A 26,110-nucleotide genomic window follows, 5' to 3' on the forward strand; every position below is an offset into this window, starting at 1 on the left:
ATAAAATGCAGTACATCCACACAATGAAATATAACTCGGAAAAAGGAACACTATTGAATATACAATTCAGTGGGGTTTAGTATATTGAGAGTTATGTAACCATCACCACTATCTAATTCCAGAACATTTTCTTCACTCCAAAAAGAAACCCCACACTCATTATTAGTTACTCCCCATTCCCTTCTCTCCTCAATCCCTGACAGCCACTGATCTACTTTCTGTCTCTATGGAATTGTCTATTCTGGACATTTCATATAAATTGAATCATAAAATATGTGGCTTTTTTTCTTTCTATCTCTTTCACTTAATGTTTTCAGGGTTCATCCGTATTGTAGCATGAACCAATACTTAATTCCTTTAATGGCTGAATAATATTACATTGTCTGAATATACCACATTTTGTTTATCTGTTCATCTGTTGCTTAATATTTGGATTGTTTCCACATTTTGACTGGTATGAGTAGTGCTCCTTCAAACATTTGTGTATACATTTTGTGTGGACATGTTTTCAGTGTTGGGGATTATATATCTAGCAGTAGAATTTGCTGGGTCATATGGTAACTTTAACTTACTGAAACATTATCAAACTGTTTTCCAGTGCAAATGCATCTGTTTCATTCCCTTCAGCAATGTTTGTGGCTTCCAATTTCTCTACACCCTTCAAAATAACACTTGTTATTGTTAGTGGGTTTTAAAAATTACTATAGCCATCCTAGTGTGTGTGTGGTGGTATCTCATTGTGATTTTGATGTGCATTTCCCTTATGATTAATGATGTTGAGCATCTTTTTATGCTCTTATTGGCCATTTGTATATCTTCTTTCGAGAAATATCTCTTCAGATCCTTTGCCCATTTCTTAATTGATTTTTTTTATTATTATTGAGTTGTATAAGTTCTTCATGTTTTCTAGATACTAAACCTTTGTCTGGTATATGATTTTCAGACATTTTCTCCCATTCTGTGGGTTGTCTTTTCACCTTCTTGGTTATGTCATTTGAAGGACAAATGTTTTTTAATACTGATGAAGTCCAATTTATCTATGGTTTTTGTTGCTTGTGCTTTTGTCATCATGTTTAAGAAATCATTGCTTAACCTACGGTCACAAAGATTTACACCTATATTTTCCTTTAAGAGTTTTATAGTTTTATGTTTTATATTTAGGTTTTGGATACACTTTGAGTTAATTTTTGTATATGGTGCAAGATAGGGGTTTAAATTCATTCTTTTGCATGTGAATATCCAGTTATCTTAGCTCTGCTGAAAGAGTATTGTTTCCACATTAAATTATCTGGTACTCTTGTCAGAAATCAGTTAGCCAGAGATATATGTTTCTTTCTGGCCTCCCCATTGTATTCCATTGGTCTATTTGTCCTCATGTCAGTACTACACAGTCTTAATTGCTACAGTTTTGTATTAAGTTTTGAAATTGTGATGTAAGTCCTACAGTTAGTTTTTCCTTCCTTTTCAAAATTGTTTTGACTATTCTGGGGACCTTCTATGTACATAAGAATTTTAGGATCAGCTTGTCAATTTCTGTGAAAAAGCCAACTGGGATTTCGATAGGGAGTGCATTGACTCTATATATCAGTTTGAGGAGTATCATCATCTCAACAATATCAAGTGTTCCGATTGATGTACATGGGATGTCTTTACATTTGTTTAGACCTTCTTTAATCACTTTCAACAGTTTTTGTAGTTATCAGTATATAAGTCTTAACACTACTTTTGTTCAGTTCATTTCTAATTAGTCTATGATTTTTGGTGCTATAGTAAATGGAATTGTTTTCTTAATTTTATTTTTGGATTGTACATTGCTAGTTTATGGAAATACAACTGGTTTTTGCATATTGATCTTATATCCTGCAACTTTGCCAGATTTATTAGCTCTAATTGTGTGTGTGTGTGTGTGTATTCTTTAGGGATTTCTATATATAAGATCATGTCATCTGCAAATAAGGATAGTTTTACTTCTTCTTCTCTAGTTTGGAAACCCCTTTTCTTGCCTGATTGCCTTGACTAGAATGTCCAGTACCGTGCTAAATAAAACTCATGAGAGTGGACATCCTTTTCTTTTGCCTCATCTTGGGAAGAAAGGTTGCAGTCTTTTTTTTTTTTTTGGCTGCGTTGTGTCTTTGTTGCTGCGCGTGGCCTTTATCTAATTGCAGCGAGCGGGGGCTACTCTTCGTTGCAGTGCACGGGCTTCTCGTTGTGGTGCCTTCTCTTGTTGTGGAGCACGGGCTGTAGGCCTGCGGGCTTCATTAGTTGCAACACGCAGGCTCAGTAGTTGTGGCTCACGGCCTCTAGAGCACAGGCTCAGTAGTTCTGGCACGTGGGCTCAGTAGTTGTGGCTCACGGACTCTAGAGCACAGGCTCAGTAGTTGAGGTGCATGGGCTTAGTTGCTCCGCGGCATGTGGGATCTTCCCGAACCAGGGATTGAACCTGTGTCCCCTGCATTGGCAGGTGGATTCTTAACCACTGTGCCACCAGGGAAGTCCCAAGGTTGCAGTCTTTAATGATTAAGTTTGATGGTAGCTGCAGGGTTTTCATAGCTGCCCTTTATTAGGTTGAGGAAGTTCTGTTCTTTACTTTTTAAAATTTTTATTGGAGTATAGTTGCTTTACAATGTTGTGTTAGTTTCTTCTGTACAGCAAAGTGAGTCAGCTATACATATACACATATCCCCCCTTTTTTGGATTTCCTTCCCATTTAGGTCACCAGAGTGCTGAGTAGAGTTCCCTGTGCTATACAGTAGGTTCTCATTAGTTATCTATTTTATACATAGTATCAGTAGGGTATATATGTCAATCCCAATCTCCCAGTTCATCCCACCCCCTCTCCCTCCTTGGTATCCATATGTTTGTTCTCTGTTTCTGCTTTGTAAATAAGATCGTCTATACCAATTTTTTCAGATTCCACATATATGCATTAATATATGATATTTTTCTCTTTCTGACTTACTTCACAATGTATGACCGTCTCTAGGTCCATCCACATCTCTACAAATGACCCAATTTCATACCTTTTTATAGCTGAGTAATATTCCATTGTATATACATACTACATCTTCTTTATCCATTCAGCTGTTGATGGGCATTTAGGTTGTTTCCATGTGAGGAAGTTCTTTTCTATCCCTCATTTGAGGTCCCTCTCTATTCCTAGTTTGCAGAACCAAGGAAATAGAGGGCTGACTGCAGAGTTATATGTGGATTTTCGACTCTGTGGGGTTTGGTGCCCGAACACCCTCCTTTTTCAAGGGTCAACTATATTATTATATATAATAGTAACATGCTCTCAAAAGTCAAAAGTATGCAAAAGGCCTATCAGAAATGTCATTCTCACTAATATTCCTCCCAAAATTGGTAGGTAATAAACTTTGGATTTCTTTTTATTTATTATGCTTGGGAGTCATTGGAGTTTTTGATTCTATGCTTGTGTTTAAGTGGTTTATAAATTCTCAGCCATTATCTTTTCGTTTTTGTACTTGCTCTATTCTCTTTCTCCTCTCCTACTGAACTCTAATAAGCATATGTTAGACTTTGGCACTGTGTTCCTCTCTTCTCATATCCTTTCTTTCGTATTTTCCATCCTTTTTTCTCTCCATGTTACATTCTGGAAGGTTTTTCCTGACCTACCTTCCAGTTCACTAATTCTCTTTTTGGTTGGGTCTGACCTGAATCTGTTCATCACAGTTTTTTTTAACATCTTCATTGGAGTATAATTGCTTTACATTGTTGTGTTAGTTTCTGCTGTATAACAAAGTGAATCAGCTATACGCATACATGTATCCCCATATCCCCTCCCTCTTGCATCTCCCTCCCTCCCTCCCTATCCCACCCCTCTAGGTGGTCACAACGCACCGAGCTGATCTTTCTGTGCTATGCGGCTGCTTCCCACTAGCTACCTGTTTTATTTTATTTTTTTAATTTTAATTTTTAAAATTTATTTGATTTATTTTTATTTTTGGCTGCATTGGGTCTTCGTTGCTGTGTGCGGGCTTTCTCTGGTTGCCGCCAAGTGGGGGTTACTCTTCGTTGCAGTGCGCTGGCTTCTCATTGTGGTGGCTTGTCTTGTTGGGAGCACAGGCTCTAGGTGCACAGGCTCAGTAGTTGCAGTGCATGGGCTTAGTTGTTCCGCAGCATGTGGGATCTTCCCGGACCAGGGTACGCGGGCCTCTCACTGTTGTGGCCTCTCCCGTTGCGGAGCACAGGCTCCGGACGCGCAGGCTCAGCGGCCATGGCTCACGGGCCCAGCCGCTCCGCGGCATGTGGGATCTTCCCAGACCAGGGCACGAACCCGTGTCCTCTGAATCGGCAGGCGGACTCTCAACCACTGTGCCACCAGGGAAGCCCTACCTGACTCTTTTTGAATTATGGTTTTCTCAGGGTATATGCCCAGTAGTGGGGTTGCTGGGTCATATGGTAGTTCTATTTTTAACTTTTTAAGGAACCTCCATACTGTTCTCCATAGTGGCTGTATCAATTTACATTCCCACCAACAGTGCAAGAGGGTTCCCTTTTCTCCACACCCTCTCCAGCATTTATTGTTTGTAGATTTTTTGTATTCATCACATTTTTAATTTTAGTTTTTATTATTTTTTAGTTTCTTCAGAATTTCATTTTGGAATCTTTTTTCAAATATGCTCTGTTACTTTTTGTATTTCCAGTTATATATTAAACATTTAAATCTTAATAACTTGGTTTAAGAATCAAAAACACCTGAAGTTTCCTGGCTCTATTTCCAACCACTTCCTTTTCAAAGCTTTTTAAAAGAGAATTGTAATTGTTACTCTTCCCATTAGGAAGACAAACCATCTCTGAATGTAACTACCATAGATCCAAGAAATGGAGAGTAATACAATCATCAATCCCAAATTTTAATCTCTTATTTATTTTTTTAAAGTGTTTGAAATTATTTAGGTAATACACAAATAAATTCTTACTGTGCAATATTCAGAAATACAGAAATATGTAGAGTAAAATATGAACATTCCCCTTCATTTACCCTTTCACCTCTTTGTCACAGATGAACACTGTCAGTAGTTTGGAGATCATTCTACTAGTCCCCTTTCAATACATTTAAACACACATGCACACGTGTGCACTTTAATACAGCCTCCTAATCTTTCTAGATTCTGGCCTGTTCTTTTCATTCCTGATGGTGCTAGTACAGGCTCTGGTCATCACTGTTGTGGTTTACAAAAGTAACCCCCATTAGGTCTCCCTGCCTTTAGCCTTGTCCTCTTCAGATCTGTTTTGTTAATCCTGTTTATCACTCTGCTTAAGACCTTTAGTGGCATCACATCCAGCATGCTATGGGATAAATTCTAAGCCCATTAATACAGCATTGAAGGCCCTGTGAGGACTAATCCTTTCCTTTGCACTTTCATCTTGAGCAGCTCCCTTCCTCAAACTCTGTATTCCATCAACTCTGAATTGAATCTAGGTGTTTTCCACACATCATAATGTCTGTGTCACTCTGCTTTTCATTCATAGTTTCTCTTCTGTTGGAATGATCTCCACCCCTCTTTTCCTCTTAGTCTGATTAACACCTGCTAATCTTTTTAGTGTGGTGGTTAGGAACCTGGGCCTTGGGTTAACATTTTGGATTATTTTGTTTAATTTCTTTAGAATCACAGTATTTAACTGCTGTAAACTTTGTTTTGTCATCTATGAAATTGGAATAATTTCTACCTCATAGAGTTATTTGAAGATTAAATGAGATAATATATAAAGTGCTTAGCACAGTGTCAGTTTAACAGCAACAAGTTGGGCATCCTGTCTTTCAGTTAAGACTGAGGAGAATATAGATGCACCTCTCTGTTGTGCATATCTCTGATACTACAGTTACACACGACTTTTTCACAGATTTTGAGTGGGTCTCCTCCATTAGACTTGGAACTCCTTAAAATCAAGGACTGTCATGTTTGTTTCTGTATTACTGGTACCAGGCACTGGCACGTAGATATTTAGTAAATATTTCTTAAATATATGAGTTTGAAATAGCTAGGCAGTGCAGTCTCTTTTGCACAGGAAGCTCATATAAGTGTGCATACCCTCCGTTCAAGTGAGATTTTTGTTTTCCTTTCTCTTTACAAGTAGTAAAGTCTTAAAATAGTAATTACATTTATTTCCACCACACTGAGCTGTGATGCCACAAGCTGGAAATACAGGGAAGCCATGGGAATTTGGCACTCTCAGGGATTAGATCATTTTTCCATATTCAGTTTGTATTCTTGTATTTGTGGAATTTGGTTTGAGGATAGTGAAAGTTCTTATTCATGTATAATTTGAGAATTGGATTTTTAAAATGTATTTCTCAAGGGATATTTTGGTGAGATAATGCTTGACAGTCGAGTTGCTTTCCCTGTACCCCAACCCCCCAAGTTACAATAGTTCTTTGAGTGCTTACCAATGACAGACAACAACCCTACCAGATGTTATCTGTCTTCTATAGATGAAAAATCTCAGGCTTAGGTTAATTAACTTATTCAGCCAGAAAGCTGAATTCAAACCTAGTTGCTCTGGTGCTCATTCTGTTTCCATTACACCATACTGTTTTTCTAAATACACTGAGAATAATTTTAGTTTGAATTTATAGTATTTAGTAGTGCTTTTAGTTACTTGGTGACTATTTAAACATTTTAGTAACTAATAGAAACCTTTATGGTAACATATTTAGATACTATTTAAAGATAAAGTTTTTTAAAGTTGAAATTTAAATTCAACTAGTATTTTTTTAAGGTATATATATTTTATTTTTAATTTGAATCATCAATAGATGGATTTATTTGCCGTATCAGTGTTCTTAGACGTTAGCACACACTTGTTTATTTCTTCCCATGTTGCATAATCCCTATGCATTATATTGGTCAGGAGGCAGGAATGTTGCAGATGTTTTTCTTTCAAGCTTCAGCTTGCTCTAAGATTTGGAATTAACTTTTAGAATGTTCTGGGTATATCCCCCACATGCCAAAGATCTGTAAATTTCTTTTCACATGGGCTGAAATTTTCAGACATTTGGGTAAAATATATGTGAACACAGATGTTTTCCTTAAAAGCAGTTAATGATCAGAAAAAAAGACCACAGTGTGGAAATACTTTAGGTTCCTCCTGTAATATGATCGGCACATAAATACTTCCTTCTCTTGTAGTTAACATTGTTCATTTTCTAAGGGGAGGAAATAACTAAACTGATAATTAAAACATAGTATTATGTTGGGTTTTTGTTTGTTTGTTTGTTTTTTTCTCCCAGAGTAAACTAAATGATTTGGACTGACTAGGGCTGCTCCGTTCTGTGAAACTCACATTGTTTGCGTACTGTTGGCGGGCCTCATTAGGGGGTAAATTTGCTTTTTCTGTGTGTTTGCCAGTAACGATTCCTGTCTCTTACGGGAACTTACCATTTGGATTGTCTCCTTCCTAAACAGGCCAGTCTTACACAGTTCAGACCATTAGTTATTTTTCCTGCTCTCCAATTTTTTCCTATTATTCTTTGGTTTTCAAGTATTTAAAGCTGAGGATATTGGTCTCTGAGATATTGCCTGGTTAGGGTTCGGCATCATGCCCAAATTTGTTGGGCCTCTCAGGGCCTGAGTTCTCTGTGCTTTAACAAATGAGCTACAGTTCTCTAGAGATCAGTGAAGCTTGTTTGTTGATCCTGTATTCTCTTCCAGAGGAAGTAGATCTTTGAGAATGTCTAAGGAAGGGTAAGTGAGTTTATTATTCTTTTCTCCTCATTTTTCTCAGTGAAGAGATGTTCTAGTCATCTGAGTGAATTGGGAGATTAATAAGCAGTGCTACCAGTCTGAGAGTGGAGATGGGGGGGTGAGAGATTGAAAGAAATTCAGCTGAAAGTTTACATTGTTAGTGTTTCACATGTAATCTGCTGTAAAGTTACTGTTGCTATTTTGAAAGACTGCATTGAGGATGGATGATCTTAATAGAAATTTAGTGAGATATAAGCACCCTGTTTACCCTGTGGTAAACTCATTTTGTTTTTCAGTAGAAAGTGTTTTTGAAGATTGGAAGCAAGCAGTAGTATCTTACCAAAGAATTTTACATAGAAATGCATGAAGTTTAAAAATTCAAATGCATTTTAAAATAATTTGTACCTTTAGAAAGTGGTGTGAAAGATTGAAAAGCAGCCAGTGATTTTGTTTTCTTTCTGGGCAGTGTAGACAAAAAATAATTTCAAGTGGAATCCCCTATTCATCTTTATTTTGCAATATAAAATAGTTCTGTGTTAGGTTTTTTTGTTGTCTTTATATTATTTTCTCTTATGTTTCAGAGTCTGAATTATTATTGATATTCTTTTTGTGACCACTATAATAGGTGACATGTCAGTTAATAGCTGCATACTGTTAATTCTCTCATTTCTAGCCTTCAAGCATAACTAGACCTGGTTAATTTTAGAGAGACATTCCCTTTGATCACATAGGACATAGATTCCCTCAAAAATAAGTCTTTAAGAATACAGTGCAATTTAAATTTTTATTTTCTTGAAGCTCTTAATTTTTTTTCTAATAGAAATTTTGAAATAGTTTCATAGCCTCGTGTTTAGAATTTATTTTAATCTAATCATGTATTGATGATGAGCAGAATAAAATTGGCCCATTTTACTGCTATTTTAAAACCTCATTATTGGGTAAAGAGAACAGCCATGGGTATAAATAATTCTGTATTATTTTTAGACCTCTCATGACATCACTAGAATTTTAAGGTTTCTTTAAATGTGAAAATTATGAGAGGACTGCCTCTTCAGGTTTGTATGTTTTCTTTCCTTCCAGCACTGGCTACAAATTTGCAGTTTTTGTTAAACAATTTTTATGATAAGTATTATCATGGATGCTGGTAATATTTGTCAGGCTTGTACAAGTGGTTGTTTATAAAGCTGGTTTATAGATTTAAGAAGAACTATATTTTTAGATGCAATCAAAATTAGTACTACTTTCTCCCCTATGGTAAAACATATGCTAGAATTGGTTATTTAGAAAGGGCTCTGTATAAGTCAGAGGACACCATAAGGCCTGAGATATTCTTTTAGATTTATTTCTAGGGGCCCATGGGGCAGTTCTTATACTGCCTGAATAGGTAATGAACAAGTGCATTTGAAATGCATGGATCATATATATGAAATGGGTTAGCTTTTATTTTCCTTTGCTACCTTTAGAAATAAATGGATAAATCTTCTACTTTGGGATGAAAAGAATTCGTATATTCAGAATTTTGGTATGTGTGATATTTTGATAGCTATAAAATATTTCCCTAATAGTAATGAGAAAGGATTGTTAATAGAGTTAAATCATCAAAAATTATACTTGAGCCTTATGTAAACCTATGGTAATCAAGATAGTGTGGTATTAGTGTAAGGATAGATATATATAGATCATGAAACCTAATAGGGAATTTGTAGACCCACACATATATAGTCAATTGATTTTCGGTAATGAGGCTATGGTAATTCAATGGCAAAAGGTTAGTCTTTGTAACAGATGTGCTGAAACAACTAAACATTCATATAGAAAAAAATGAACCTCAACCTTTGCCTCAACCGTATATTAAAAATACCACAAAAAGGATCATAGACTTAAATATAAAAGTTAAAAGTAAAGTGTAGGTGAAAATGTTTGTGAATTAGGTAAAGACTTCTCAGAAAAAATACATAAAAAAATTAAAACGTGGAAGACAAAACTGATAAATTGAGCTTCATCAAAATTTTTTTAAAACCCTCTGCTTTTTGAAAGACAACGTTAGGAAAATGAAAGGGCAAGCCATAGACTGGGAGAAAATATTCTCAGTACATATGTATCTGATAGAGGACTTACTTTATCCAAAATATATGAAGAATTCTTATAACACGATAATGAGACAAACCAGTTTATAAATGGTTCTTCACACAAAAAGACATGGCCAATAAGCACTTGAAAAGATGCTCTACATTATTAGTCATTAGGGAAATACAGATTAAAACTACAGTGATATATCACTGCAGACCCACTAGAATGACTAAAATTAAAAACACTGACATGTGGAGCAACTGGAATTCTCACGCATTTTGTATGAGAATGCAGAATAAAAAAACATTTTGGCAATGTCTTTTAAAGTTAAACATATACTTACTAATGAACTAATGAGTCCACTTCTAGGTATTTACTCCAAGAGAAATGAAAGCGTATACCCACACAGATTTGTACATGAGTGTTCATAGCATCATTATTTACAATAGCCAAAAACTGGGAACAACTCAAAATATGCATTAACTGAATGGGTAAACAAATTGTGGTATATCCATGCAATGGAATACTACTCAGGAATAAAAGAACAAATTTTTTTAAAAACAAGTTTATTTATTTATTTATGTCTGTCTGTCTGTCTGTCTGTCTTGGGTCTTTGCTGCTACGCACGGGCTCTCTGCAGTTGGGGAGAGCGGGGGCCACTTTTTGCTGCAGTGTGTGAGCCTCTCATTGTAGTGGCTTCTCTTGTTGTACAGCACGGGCTCCCGGCACGCGGGCCGCAGCATTCATGGCTCACGGGCTTAACAGTTGTGGCCCGTGGGCTCCAGAGCGCAGGCTCAGCAGCTGTGGTGCGCATGGGCCAAGCTGCTCTGTGGCATGCGGGATCCCCCGGACCAGGGCTCGAACCCGTGTCCCCTGCATTGGCAGGTGGACTCCCAACCACTGTGCCACCAGGGAAGTCAGAGCTAATTTTTGATACATCTAACAACATGAATGAGCCTCAGAAGTATTGTGCTAAGAAAAATGACCAGACGCAGACTACATGGTGTTTGATTCCATTTATCTGAAAGCTCTAGTGACAGAAAGCATAGATCAGTGGTAGTCTGGGGCCATGGGTTGGGGCGGGTATTGCAGAAGGACATGAGGGAATATTTTGGGTTGATTGGGGTAGTTGTTACATGAGTGTATACAATTGCCAAAACTCACCAAACTTCGCACTTAAGATGGGTGAATTTCACTTTAAGTGAATTATACCTCAATAAAGTATATACCTCAACTTGTTTATTTAAAATTCTGTAAATAAAACAGTTATTGTTTATGTATATTCAGGGGAATATATTTGGGAAGATACAGGTGCCCTAGGATGTGTAATGCAAGGAAAAATGCATTCTCCTTTCAGTGTCATGATTGAACTCTAGTCTTCTAAAGCTGTTAGAAAGCCTTTTATTACTAGAGTTATTGTCCTTTAAATGAGAGGCCAGAATCAGTTTTGGCATTTGCTTTTATTTTAAATTCTAGATTTTGACCTCTCTTTTCCATTATAGGTACAGTCAGTACACTTGTTAATTTGGCCTAATGATAACATGGATAAACATATTTTCTTCTCTAATTTTTATCCCACAGAATTCTACCTTAATATTTTGCTGCATTTTATAAATTATCTTCTATACACTGGTTTTTATTTTTAAAAATTGGGGAGAAAAAGTAAAAAAGAATTTAAGGGGAAATAGGAAAAAAGATTGGAAAAACCTGTTTTTAATTCAACTGAGATTTTAGAACAGTAAATTTATTTTCAGAAGTACTGACATGGTTTCTGGTTTCTCCCTTAATTTATGTATTCTTCATTTGTTAGTCCTCTTTTTTATTCCCCACCATTCTGCTCTCATTACTGCAGTTTCTTCATTTGAGATTGAAGGTGAAGGGAATTTTAATGTCTATTTCTTAAAGAGAATCTCCTTAAAGTATGCTTTGAAGTCTTTGGGGGAAAGATAGCATGATCACTACTCTTAGTCTTTTATCGCTTTTAAGATACACATTTTTTTTTTCACATTTAGACATCTCTGAATTTGGGCTACATCTAGCAATATACCACCTAGAATTAAGTTGATTTCTTCTAGAAAATATTTTATTTCTCTCAGTCACTTAGGGGCAGTGTTAACCACCCTGGTAGTGTAAATTCAGACCACAAACCTACCTGACTTAATTGTTCAAATTCTCAGGGGGAGGATTTTCCCGTTCCTTGGACTCACTGTCAAGGCTGAGATGTACAAATGTCCTTATATGCTTTTTCTTTGTTGCAGGTTTATTTCTCCTTTTTCCTTGTATTATGGGTATTGCCCTTTGATAATCCTAGCTTTATGAGGCTGACTTTTCTTGGGCATCCCTCCCACCTACCCCCCTTGCCCTTTGCTAGTGACATATAATATGGGTGAGTTTTACAATTGATGGCATCTTAAATTTTAATCATCTTTAATTTTGTTCTGTGCATGCCTCCACATTCTCTTCTTTTCACTGGAACTTATTTATATTGAGTATTTGAGAAAAATTAATATTATAATTAATTCACGTATTATTTTAGAAATGATAATATGCTTGTTCAGACTTTGAAAGTACAGGGTACTATTCTCATGATATAATCTGATAAACAAAATGTATCCCCCCTGAGGATGATCCTCAGAGAAAATATTCAGACAAATTAGTAAGAAGTTATTGGCTGCAAATTTATGAAGACAAAAACTTATGCTTAAATGACTTTTGTTTTTATAATGTCTAAAATTTCTTGTTGTGTCTGTATATCCATGGTATTTAAACTTTGAATTTTTAAGAATCCATTTCATAAATTAGAAAGTTTTTATCTTTCTTTTTAAATTTATTTATTTATTTTTGGCTGTGTTGGGTCTTCGTTTCTGTGTGTGGGCTTTCTCTAGTTGCGGCGAGCGGGGGCCACTCTTCATCGCGGTGTGCGGGCCTCTCACTGTCGCAGCCTCTCTTGTTTCGGAGCACAAGCTCCAGACGCGCAGGCTCAGTAGTTGTGGCTCACGGGCCTAGTTGCTCCGCGGCATGTGGGATCCTCCCAGACCAGGGCTCGAACCCGGATCCCCTGCATTGGCAGGCAGATTCTCAACCACTGCGCCACCAGGGAAGCCCCCTTTTTCTTTTTCTTTTTTTTTTTAATCACTGCCATTCTTTTACTGAAGAATGGAGACATAAAGGCAGAATGAGGTCTTGCCATTATGTTTTTTTAAAGAACAGCTTTATTGAGATATAGTTCATATACCATTCAGTTCACCCTTTAAAGAGTACAATTCAGTGGTTTTAGTATATTCACAAGAGTTGTGCAGCCAACAGCACTCTCTCATTTTAGAACATTTTTTATTATCCCCCAAGGGAAACTCCCCATTCCCTCTCCCCCACAGCCTCTGGCAACCACTAATTGCTATTAAGGGTTTAGTTTAAATTTAATTTTTAGTTGTATTAAATACTGTGTCCGGTCTTTACCAGGCCGTATGCTAGTTTTTGGGAAGGCAATAAATCCTGGCCTCAAAGTTTATAATCCAGTAAAGAATAAGAGAATTAAACACATACTTTATGTATATGATAAAATATAGAAATAAATGATTTTGAGTATTCATACTGCTCACACGGATCACAACTTTATAGAATTTTAGTTGTTGGTGAAATCTCTTTCATTAACTAAAAAAGTAATCTGAGACCCAGAGGCATCACTGTTACATAGTTCTCTGGCATGGCCAGAATAATTTCTTAAAGAAATCACTTGAAATTGCTGGGTCTTGAAAAATAAGATAGAGATAACTGAGAAGGTCATTTCAGGTATGGGGAACAGTATAAACAAAACCTCAGGGCACTTTTAGGAAATAACAAGTAGTTCATTTTGATTATTAGAGCAAATGGTGCATGATGTGGAGCAACATGAGATAAAACTGATTTTGGAAAGATCTCCATCTTTCCAAGGCTTTGAACTCCTTGAAGATACAAAAATTTGTAATATATTAGTCTGGTGGTAGGTAGTGAGGAATGTCTAAAGGTTATTAAGTAGGTGATTATAGAGCTGGGCATTAGGACAGTGCTTCTCATGTATGTTAGAGGACCAGTTTTTTTTTTTTTTAATTCTATTCTGTTTCAAATTGATACACTTATAATAAAAATGAATTACTAGAAAAATGAAAACATAAAATGTAAGTATACATTTTTTGTTACTGTGTTCAACAAACAAAAGTTTTTTGTCGAATTGCTATAAAAGTTTCTAAATACTTGCAATTTCTTGAATTACTAACAGCACTTCACAAACCAGCATTAGTCTGTGGACCACACTTTGAGTAGCACTACTTCAAAGCAATTAATTTGGCATTAGTATGCAGGCACAGCAATTGGGAGATGATTGCTGGAGAGTTAATGAGGACCTGGACAAATTGTTAGCAGTTTAAGTTGAATGGAAGATCTGGATTAGAGACATTTGGAAATTTAAATGAAGGCAAGTGAGATGATATGGATTTGGGGGAGAGGAAAGAATCAAAAGATGTTAACTAGATTTTAGGCTTGAGGGGAAAATGAGAGTGCCATAGCAGAAATATAAATTAGTTGGGGAGAAAAGATACTAAACAAAAATTCACATTATAGCATTTTTCTGTTAATTCACACACACACACACACACACACACACACACACACACACACACACACACACACACACACACACACACACACCCCATTTGGTTGGTAATCTAAATTTGGCAGTCTCCAAAAAGCATTGTAACTTTTTCTTTTCTTTGATTGCAACAAACTTTGAGTAATATAATTACACAAACCCATAACCAAAACATGCCTAGGAAGATTTTTTACTTGTATCCTTATTCTCATTTATTGTTGCAGTAACTGTTATTGGGCCTTTGGCCAGGAACTTGTGACTCTTAGGCAGGGGGAGGAGCTAGGGATAAAGTTCACCAGTGCCAAAGAAATTCTATTCCAAATGGATTTGTGTGGAGCAACAGTGATATCCAATGACAAGTTAAATTAGACACAGAGGTGTTTTCTCCAACACTGTCTCAGAAGATACATGCTGTTGAGGGGGCCTGTTTCAGACTAAAACAGTCTTTTTGAAGTAAGGTTAAAGTCACACACAAAAAATTATACTAAGGTCTTGAAGAAGAATTTTGTTATGTGACTTCAAGAACTAGTTGACTCTGATAGTTGTACACTTTGCAGAACGGCAACCAGTGACAGATGAGGTAATACTGCTTTGAATTATGAGTTAAATCTCAAAACCATTAAGGGTTTGCTATTTACAAAATTCCAAATTTAGTAAATTGCATGTTCATTAAGTGTAAGAATACTAGATCCCTGTTCTTAAAGCACATTATATTGATAGTCCTGTTTCTTTTGATTAATATCTATATTTATTTGGATAGCATTTCTTCAAGTTTTATGCCTTACTGCAGTGTTATATGATAGTAAAAACGGTTACGTTTGTCTTTGTGTTGAAGTCTGTGCCTGGTTTTATAGTGTTTCTGGGTCTGTCTCCTAAAGATTGTGTCTCTTGTTTTAATGCTCAAATCTATATCTTGCAAATGACTTAGTATGTAGGAATTTCTGGCTGATAATTGCATTTTAAGGTTGGATGCTTAGTTCAGTCATGCTTTCTAGGGTGGCAACTTTGTGCTTTATTTAAAGCAAGCTTCGGAAAGTTTCACAAATATATTCAGGCTCTTGAAGATAGAGGTGGAGTATGTTCCACTGGTTAATAATTTAGAAAAGTGACACAAGTTGACTGGCATTGACAAAGATACAGTCAGGGTCCTGGGACCAATAGAAAGTTTTGGATTCCCCAAGCAGATAGGATATTTTCATTTTAAATGTGTGGTGGAACAGTGAGCCAGTCTTTTAATTGATATAGTACCTAACACTTTCTTTTATTATAATAATAAAGAATAGTTATGAGTTTGAGGCCAAGAGATCAGTTTCTCTTTAAGACTATGTTCTGGAGATGTGGTATTTCTGGCTCAAGGCTGCCTCTCTGCTGAAGTCAGTGCATACTTTCAGCATTTGCATGTTTATTATCTTTGTAAATCGTAGCATATATATTACTACAGTTCTCTATAATGCAGCTGTTCCATTTTGTCATCATAGCTTTGCTTATGCACTTTAGATATTCATGTACGAATTAGATTTAATTCCCTGTTGGCCCCATCTCCCATGTTGTAGCATAAATTAGGGAAAGAAAAGGCGAGATGAGAATATATGTGAAGTTTTTCTGTTTCGTAATAGGAATAAATTAGACGGGGAGACAGGAGTGATTGTTTCTTTTTTAAATTCAGGAGTTGCTTCTGTGGGTGAGGGTACTTATTTTAAATGAAAATGAAAAGATAAAGGATATTTGGTTTCATAGAAAAATGTGTTATTTTCTAATTTTAGACACCTAGAAAGTCTTTGATAGTTTTAGCTACTCCCTAAAGGACAGCTTCTAGGATATATGTCATAAAATGGTACTTGCTTTGTAATAAGCATTCAACAAATGTGTTGATTGAATCAAGTGACCAGTTAGTCAACAAGGAAAGAGTGTGATTTGATGGATATTTAGCAACGATTATTTTCACAGAAAAAACAGATTTTCTTATTCCTGATATATATCATTCCCAGAGTTTCTCTGGATAATACCTAAGGTACATTATGATCTCTATATCCTTAAAAAATATGAAAAGGAATACAGGCTTAACCTCTCTTCTGGATGAGAAAGAAACAGGTAAACTATCTAACTGGGTCTGTTGATAGTTTCTTTCTACCTTTATCAGTGATTGAGTGATACTAGCAAAGTATCTTTTTTTTCTGTGACTTTAGCTGTGCCTAAAACCAGCTTGCATCATTCTGCTATCAGAATCAAAACTGTTTCTTTTATTATGTGGCTCCACATACATCTCTCCTGGAAAGAAAAATCTTCCCAGTCTGTTCCTGCCTGAATTCCCATAGAATATTTTAGGCATGTCAGCTGTTTGGGCTCTGATCAAGGATTTGATCCCGTTGGCCCCCTAGCCTGAATTGAGAGTGTGTTTGAAAAGCCTGAGCTTCAGTGTGTTTCCAGAGTTAAAACCATTACTCGGTGTCTTTTCCCTCTCTTGTGCCTTCATAAGGATTTATATAACTGGAAAAAGGTGATAATAAAGTAGATGCTCCAATCAGTAGAAATAGAGTGAAGTTTGATGAAGTGGTAGAAGGGTCATGGTGATATAGTTGGAGTTTGGGTTTTTTTTTTTTTTTTTTAAAGATTTGGGTAGGTGTCATTTATCCTCTAGTTCCCTGTATCTTTCAGCTATTCCCTACCCTTCCCCTCCCGTCCATTATTAACCTAATCAAAGTAAATGTTGATTTTACAGAATACCAGGTTTTCTAAGGGAAAGAAAGTGTAGATGTTTTATATAACAGCTCTCTCAGGAACTAAGAGTTTTATAAAGCTAATCTAGTGTGCATAGCGCACTATGAGATAAGTAATGATTTTCATATTTTTTAGAAGATAACATTTCTGAATTCAAGGACCTATTGATTTTTAAGTCCCCTATTAAAATAAATTTTTTGTTGTTGGGGGTAGGAGTTAGTTAGTTTGTTTGTTTGTTTATTTATTTATTTATTTATGCATGCTGTGTTGGGTCTTCGTTTCTGTGCGAGGGCTTTCTCTAGTTGTGGCAAGCGGGGGCTACTCTTCATCGCGGTGCAGGGGCCTCTCACTATCACGGCCTCTCTTGTTGCGGAGTACAGGCTCCAGATGCGCAGGCTCAGTAGTTGTGGCTCACGGGCCTAGTAGCTCCGTGGCATGTGGGATCCTCCCAGACCAGGGCTCGAACCCGTGTCCCCTGCATTAGCAGGCAGATTCTCAACCACTGCGCCACCAGGGAAGCCCTATTAAAATATTTTTAAGCAAATATTTGATTATTTGTCTGCATTTAAAATTAGTGCATATCAGGGAGCTCTGCTTAGTGTTATGTGGCAGCCTGGATGGGAGGGCAGTATGGGGGAGAATGGATACATGCATATATATGGCTGAGTCCCTTTGCTGTGCATCTGAAACTGTCACAACATCGTCAATTGCCTATACTCGAATATAAAATAAAAAGTTAAAAAAATAATAAAATAAAATTGGTACATACATTCTGAGATGAGAGGAAAAGTTTTCTAATAAAGTTTAAAACAGTAATATTTGAGTTGGTGAAGTTTTTTTAAAAAGTCATTATCTAGATTAGTGGTTTCCAAACTCTTGAGTATTTCACAGTTAAAATATGGAGCATTCATCCCTGTGTGTGCTTATTTACAAATTACCTATACTACTATTCTTACTTGTATGTAGTAGAAAACATACACAAATTAGACATTTTAAAATGATGAGATAAATTTGAGTAGAAGCTGTAATATTTTCTTCTGTATCCCAGTGGAGTTTCTGTATCCCCAGGTGCAGTCACTCCTCTTTGGAGACTACTGACCTATATTGTTAATGCAGGAAGCCCAGCCCAGGTATCTTTATTTCTACCAAGTTTCCTGGGTGATGTGTAGCATTCTCATTTCTCATAGCTACTTATGAAATGAAGGCAAAGAAGAGGTTTGGTAATAAGAGGATAAACCATTCAGTAATTTTGCCCACCATACTTTGGGATCAGATGGAGGGGGTATCCTTATTTTCAGAGATGATTAAAACTTGCCACAAAGCACCATCATGGTGATGATCCACCATACTATTATATGTTTAGTTTTCTCTGTGTCTTCATAGCGATCTTTCTGAAATTTGAATCTGATTATTTCATTTCATCAAAATCTGCTAATTTGTTCTTGCCTGCAGGATAAAGTCCAAACTCTCTAATGTGACATACAAAGTCTTCATTAATTTGACCCTTGCTATCCTTTTTTTACCTTCATAACCTTTGTTGCCTCTTTCCCTTCTCCTCTGGAAAACTTCCGTTTGCAAAAACAAACAAAAGTAAAACCAAAGAAAACCCAGCTCCAGCCTCAGTAAAGGTTTTTGGTTCATTACAAACCCTGTCTTTCCTTTGTCATTCTGTCTGGAATGCCCTTCTTGCTTTGTCCTACTGGAAAACTTCTACTAATTGTTAAAATCAGCTCAGACATCTCATCTGGTCTCTAAACAACTTGTTTTCTCTCCTGCATGTTATTTTATAGCATTTATTGAATTGCTATAATTATTTGCTTATAAGTCTCTCTCCTGCTATGCTGAATTCCTCAAGGATAGAGATTGTAAGTTAAAATATAAGTTCCATGAGGGCAGGTACTCTTTTGTTCTCTTCCATATCACAGTATCTGGCATATAGTAGGCATTCAGTAAGTATTTGTCACATGAATCTGTTTATATTTGTGTCTTTAGTGTCTGGCATATGGTAGGCTTTAAATGAACCTCTGTTTATTAAATAAACTAAATGAATGAGTGAATGAATTATAAAATCTCAGAAATAAGCTTATTTTATGGGGTCTGACTTAGAAAAGGAGAGCTGATTCTCTGAAAACTTGAGTACATGACATCATTAAAATCAAGACACAATAAGGAAATTTACGTACTTTTGTATAATATCTGATGTCACTTATGGTATAAGGAGGACTTGAATAATTTATATTATGAATCTTAATATTGGTATTTAAATGCATTCTAGAAAGATAGACAAATAATTCCATTGAACTTAATTTTTGTTGTTGTTTCAGTGTTAATTGAGATATCATTTTTTGCTCCTTTCTTTAGGGTGTTTGTGAACCGAAGTTTAGCCATGGAAAAAATAAAGTGTTTTGGTTTTGATATGGATTATACACTTGCTGGTAAGTAGTACTTTCTGATTGCTTAAGAACTACTACTTTGGATGTAACACAGTAGGCCATTCAATAAACACTTGTTGACGTAGTCATATATTTAGCTCAATCTTTTTCACTGAGATTTGTGAATATTGAAATTACCAGATGTCCTTGAGATCTAGATTGTAGAGATAGGTAGAACAAGTGCTAAATTATTTTAGAGACCCTGGTAAGAAATGATATGATGAAATTATACATTACTGTGTATATTTGGGCACTTTGGCTTTTACTCTATTAAGTTGTTCTTCAAGGATGGAATTTTGTATCTCTCTACCACCGGTAAACGTTTATCAGTTAAAATTTTTAATATTTTCTTAAGACAAATGAAAAATGTGTTGATTTTCTATTGAAGTGATTGCACATATACTATGTAAAGACTTTTTAAAAACTAGAGCTATTACTTTGTTCATTATCAAATAGACCTTAAACACCAGCACTCTGCTGTTTTTCCCTTCATATCTGAGATATATTTGAAATACTCAGTATATTAGCCAATAGTTGCAGCATCTGTTTTTTATTAAAATATTTGCAGTCTGAAAAAAATGTCATTTAATTTAAGAAGGAGTAGGGATGAACAAGGATCAACTGTATAGCACAGGGAACTATATTCTATATTCAGTATCTTGTAGTAACCTATAATGGAAAAGAATCTGAAAAAGAATATATATATATATAACTGAATCACTTTGCTGTACACCTGAAACTAACACAACATTGTAAATCAACTAACTGTACTTCAGTTAAAAAAAAAAACTAAAAAGAAAAGTAGGGATGAAGAACTGAGTTGAGCACATGTGCATATATGTATGTTCACGCACATGTATACAACTGTGACACTCAGAAAAGAATCTTTCAGAAATTTTCTTTAAAAAATACTGTCTTTAAGTACACAAAAACATTAAGATGTATTAATTCACTTATGTTCAGAAACTTTATATAACATTATTAGAAGGTTTATATCATCTCAAATTAAACAAATCTCAATTTGATGTTCAATTTAGGCTATAAATATAAGTGAATAATATAAATGTACAAAAATGAACACATGTAGTTTATAGGTACTTTCCACATATATGTGGGTATCATATTTTACCAAACAAGTTCTATATTGAAAATATACACTGACTTGATTTGAATTTCTCTTTCTTCCCTCTGTATTCTTTGTTATTTATTTGGTATTCTATTGCCTTAAAGCTGTTTTTGCAGCAGTTAGATTCTTTTATATTTTCCTAATTGGACACAGACACTTTTAGGTATACTTGTCAGAAAGCAGTTCAAAGCGCTATACTTTCTCAATGTAGATCTTGCTGTCCAAATTGGGAGAAAATCTTGCATTCTTTCTCCTTTCTAGAATTCTACTTTCCAGGGAAAAGAATGGCAAGGTAGTTTGGCAGCTGAAAGGGATATTAACTAAAGCAGAAGTAGAAGTTAATGGGGCTGAAACGTGACAAACTTTTTTTCTTGGTTATTAAGACAGTCTCACTGTATTGAAGTAGTTCAATTCAATAAGTATTTATTGGAAACCTGTAATGTGCCTGGCACATTTTGTTACTGAACATTAAGATAAATGTATATTCCCATAGAATAATTTAAGAAAGAATTCTCTTGTTTAACAAAAAAGTCACTGAATCTTAGTTTCTAAACTTTAAAGCTACCTTACGGTTTCTTCTTTTTATATGCTTTTTTTTTTGTAATCCCACTTTATATTTTAATGCTTACTCTTAGTCTAGACACTAATATACCTTGCTTATATGTAACAATAATTATTAACATTTATTAACTGCTTATTATATGCCAAGCCCTGTTCTAAGTGTTTTACATAGGTTATTTCATTTAATACATAGATTATCTCATTCACATCACTTATTTAATATTTACAAAATCCTATGAGGCAGATACTACTATTATTGTCTTCATTTTACAGCAGATGCTGATTTTTTAAGGACTTTGTCTAAAAACATTTAGCTGTGATATAGCTGAACTACGATTCAAACTTAATTAAGCATTGTGTTTACGTATATGATATATATGTATATAATAAATTTAAATTATTATTTTGAATATTGACAGTTTATAGTGAGGTATAATTTCAAAGTAATAAGCACCCCCCCCCCAAACAAACTGAGACTTAAGCACTCAAAAGGGCAAAGCTCCTTAAAGTAGCCCCCTTGAGAGACTATATATTCTTCCAACAGTTCTATGTTGGATGAAAAACATTGGTACTACCCTGTGGTATTGCCTTCACTTCATAAAGCATGTAGGAAAACAAGTTTATTGACTTCATAACTGTCACATGTTTTCCAGAATGGTATTCATTAAATTTGTCTGTGAATAACTTTTGGTAATTTTAACAAACAAACTGCACCCTTGAAGTGCTAAGGACTTTTCATCAGAAAAATGTGCCATGAAGTAGAGAGACAAGACTAAAAGAATTGTTTTTTGAAAGCTTCGATAAATATCCCTGAAATAACTGTAATAGCCTCACAGGGTGAATTCATGGAAAGGGGCTGTATTCTTTCTGAAGACTTTTCTGAGACATTGCCTTCTCTGTGCAGTGCTGACACCTTGCTATATCATTCCCCAGAGCAATTTGTATGTCACTTGCAGCTTTTGTTCACTTGCATGCCTCCCCTTTGGCCTGTGAATTCCTCAAGGGTAAGGGCTTTCTTTTTCACATTTATATCCTTTGTGTTGCCTAAAGCCTGACATATAGTAGTTGCCCAGTAAATATTTATTGAATGAACAATTTGGGTGCATAAGTTTTAATATATCAGTTTAAGAATCAATCATAGTATTTTAGTTTACCCAATATAAAATGTACACTAATAAGTCAAGTTAAATACTTTCAAATATGAACTTATTTTTAAAATTTTAATAAACTGTATTGAGGAATAAGTTACATACAATAAAATACATGCATTTTAAGTATATAGATTGAGTTTGATAAAATGTATTCACCTGTGTAACCACTGCCACAATCAAGATATAGAATTTTTCCATCACTCCAGAAAGTTCCCTCATTGCCTTTTTGAAGTTACTTCTCTCTCCGGCCCCACTCTTTGCCTCAGGGCTTTTTGTCACTACAGATTAATTTTACCTTTCCAGAATTTCATGTAAATGGAATCATATTCTAATGTACTCTTGTTTCTGGCTTCTTTTGCTTAGCATAATTTTTTTTGTGATTTATTCATGTGTGTCTGTCAGTAGGCAGTTCATTCTTTTTTTACCCCTAACTTTTTAAACTTTTTATTTTCAAATATTTTTAGACCTATGGAAGAGCTGCAAAAATAAGAGTTTGCCTTTAGTCTCTCCTAATGGTAACGTCTTACTTGACCATGGTTGACTGTAGTACAATTATAAAAACCAAGAAATTAACATTAGTACAGTACTGTTAATTGAACTACAGACTTTATTCAATTTTTACACTAAAGTCCTTTATTCCAATCCAAGATCCAAACCAGAATCTCACATTGCATTTAGTTGTCATATATCCTTTGTCACTTCTGTGACACTTCCTACGTCTTTCATTGCTTTGACACTTCAAAGAGTACTGGTTAGGTATTTTTGTAGAATATTTCACAATTCGGGTTTGTCTGATGTTTCTTCATGAATAGATTGCAGTATTATGCATATTTGGGAAGAATACCACAGAAGTGATGTGCCCTTCTTAGAGCATGATACCAGGGGTACATAATGTTGATAGGTCTTACTACTAGTGATGTTAACCAGTCAAAATTATGAAATTCTCCTTTCTCTTTAAACTTTACTTTTTTTTTTGGAGGGGAGGCCAAGTAGTAGTCCTTTGTTTTTATACTGCAATTTGTTTATCTATTTATCTGTTGATGAGCATTTGGGTTGTTTCCAGTTTGGGGCTATTGTGAGTAAAACTGTTAAGAACATTGGTGGTGTACAAGTCTTTTTGTGGATGTATATTTTTATTTTTTTCCTGGGAAAATACTTAGGAGTGTAATTGCCAGATTATGTTTACCTTCTAGGGAACTGACAAATGGTTTTTCAAAGTAGTGATACCGTTTTAAATTTCTACTCAGCAAACATGCGATTTCTAGTTGCTTCACTCCTTGTTTACACTTGACATTGTCAGTCCTTTGAATTTAGCCATTATAGTGAATATGTAGTATTATTTCACTGTGATTTTACTTCGTATTTCTCTGTTAACTAGTGATGTTGAAAATCTTCACGTACTTATTGGCTATTTGTATTTCTTTTGTGAAGTGCCTATTCAAATGCGCATGGTTTAATTGGGTTGTCTTTTTATTTTCAAGCTATAGAAGTTCTTTATATGTTCTGAATACTGGTCCTTTGTCAGATATATACCTTCTGAATATATTGACCAATATATGTTGGTATGTCTATTGACATTCTATTCCATTGGTCTTAAGTGCCTATCACATGGTCTTGATTGATTATTGTAGGTTTTATAGTTAGTCTTTTTTTTTTTTTTTTTTTTTTTTTTGCGGTACGCGGGCCTCTCACTGTTGTGGCCTCTCCCGTTGAGGAGCGCAGGCTCAGCGGCCATGGCTCACGGTCCCAGCCGCTCTGTGGCATGTGGGATCTTCCCGGACCGGGGCATGAACCCATGTCCCCTGCATCGGCAGGCGGACTCTCAACCACTGCGCCACGAGGGAAGCCCTATAGTTAGTCTTGAAGTCAGGTAGTGTTAAGTCCTCTAACTTTATTCTTTTCTCGAATGGTTTTGATATTCTAGGTCCTTCACATTACTGTATAAATTTTAGAATAAGCTTATCACTTTTTCAGAAAAGCCTGGTGGGATCTTGATTAGGATTGTCTTGATCCCTTGTTCCATTTGTGGAAAATTGACATCTTAACTACATAGAATCTTCCAGTCCATGAACATTAATACATCATTCCATTTACCTAATCTTCTTTCTTACCTTTTAGCAATTTTTTTGTGATTTTTGGTGTAAAGGTCTTATACATATTTTGTCACATTCATTTGTTAAGTATTTCATATTTTTATGTAGTTGTAAATGGTGTTTTAAATTTCATTTTCTTTTTTTTGTCATTTGCATTTGGAAATGCAGCTTATTTTTGTGTCCTGTGACTTGCTTGATTTGCTTATTATTCAATAGTTCTAGGAGCTCTTTTGTAGATTCCTTAGAATTATCTACATATATGATCATATGATCTGCAAATAATTTACTTTTTCCTTTCGTATCTATATATATCTTATTTAAAAAATTTTGGCTTCATTGCACTGACTAAAACCATAGTACCATGTTGAATAGAGGTGTTGAGAATTGACCTCCTTGGGTGTTCTTGATCTTAAAGAGAGAATGTTTAGTTTTCACTATTAAGTATGATGTTGGTTGCAGGTTTTTTGTAGATGATTTTTGTTAGGTTGAGGAAGTTCCCCTTTATTCTTAGTTGTCTGAGAGTTTTTTTTTTTTTTTTACATGAATTGGGTGCTAAATTTCATCAAATATTTTTCTGCCTCAATTGAGATGATCATATGGTTTTTCTCTTTTAGTCTGCTAAAAGGGTGAATGGCATTGATTGATTTCTGAATGTTAAACCAATTTTGCATTCCTGGAATAAATCCCTCTTGGTCATGTACCTTTTATTTATTTTTTTATTGGCAAATTTGATTTGCCAATATTTTGTTGAGGATTTTTGCATTCTGTTCATGAGGGGTATTAGTTGATAGTTTTCTTGTAATGTCTGTCTAATTTTGGCTTTAGGGTAATGCTGACCTCATATACTGAGTTGGAAACCATTTCGCTTTCCCTTTTTCTTTTCTTTTCTTTTTTTTTTTGTTTGTTTGTTTGTATTTTGGCGGTGCCTCGCAGCTTGTGGGATTTTAGTACTCCAACCAGGGATTGAACCTGGGCCCTCCTCAGTAAGAGCACAGAGGCCTAACCACTGGTCTGCCAGGGAATTCCCCCATTTCATTTTCTTATTTTTGGAAAGCTTGGGTAGGATTGGTATTATTTTTTCCTTAAATATTTGATAGGAGTGAAACCATGTAGGCCTGGAGTTATCTTTTTGTGGGAAGGTTTCAAATTATACATTCAACTTTTAAACATAGATATAGGGCAAGTTTCTATTTCTTCTTGGATTAATTTTGATAATTTGTGCCATTTCATCTAAGTTTAAAATATATTGGCATCAAATTATTTTTTTATTATTCTTTTGATGTGTGTAGGATCTGTAGTAATGTTCCTATTTTCATTCCTGATACTGGTAATTTATGCCTTTTTTTTTTTTCCTTTATCAATCTAGCCAGAGGTTTATCTGTGTTATCAGTCCTCCCCCAAAGAACCACCTTTTGGTTTCAGTGAGTGCATGAGAATGAGGAAGATTTAATTTTTATTATTATTATTTTTTTTTGCGGTACGCGGGCCTCTCACTGTTGTGGCCTCTCCCTTTGCGGAGCACAGGCTCCAGACGCGCAGGCTCAACGGCCATGGCTCACGGGCCTAGCCGCTCCGCGGCATGGGGGATCTTCCTGGACCGGGGCACGAACCCATGTCCCCTGCATCGGT

The 26,110-nt window shown here is 35.4% G+C and overlaps 1 protein-coding gene across 2 annotated transcripts in view; it reads left to right on the forward strand.

Moving 5' to 3' along the window:
- Window positions 1-26,110, forward strand: part of NT5C2 (5'-nucleotidase, cytosolic II) — a 77,301-nt gene that overhangs the window by 12,740 nt on the left and 38,451 nt on the right. Inside the window, exons 1-2 of one of the 2 annotated variants that reach the window (XM_082854456.1) lie at window positions 7,067-7,706; window positions 19,480-19,553. In XM_082854456.1, the coding sequence (XP_082710582.1) occupies window positions 7,693-7,706; window positions 19,480-19,553 (88 nt within the window). In that variant the 5' untranslated portion in view covers window positions 7,067-7,692. Of the gene's footprint in view, window positions 1-7,066; window positions 7,707-19,479; window positions 19,554-26,110 lie in introns of those variants that run through there. The other variant, XM_082854455.1, reaches the window with a different exon arrangement.

Source organism: Leucopleurus acutus (assembly GCF_964270905.1).
Source record: "Leucopleurus acutus genome assembly, chromosome: 14".
NCBI lineage: Eukaryota > Metazoa > Chordata > Mammalia > Artiodactyla > Delphinidae > Leucopleurus > Leucopleurus acutus.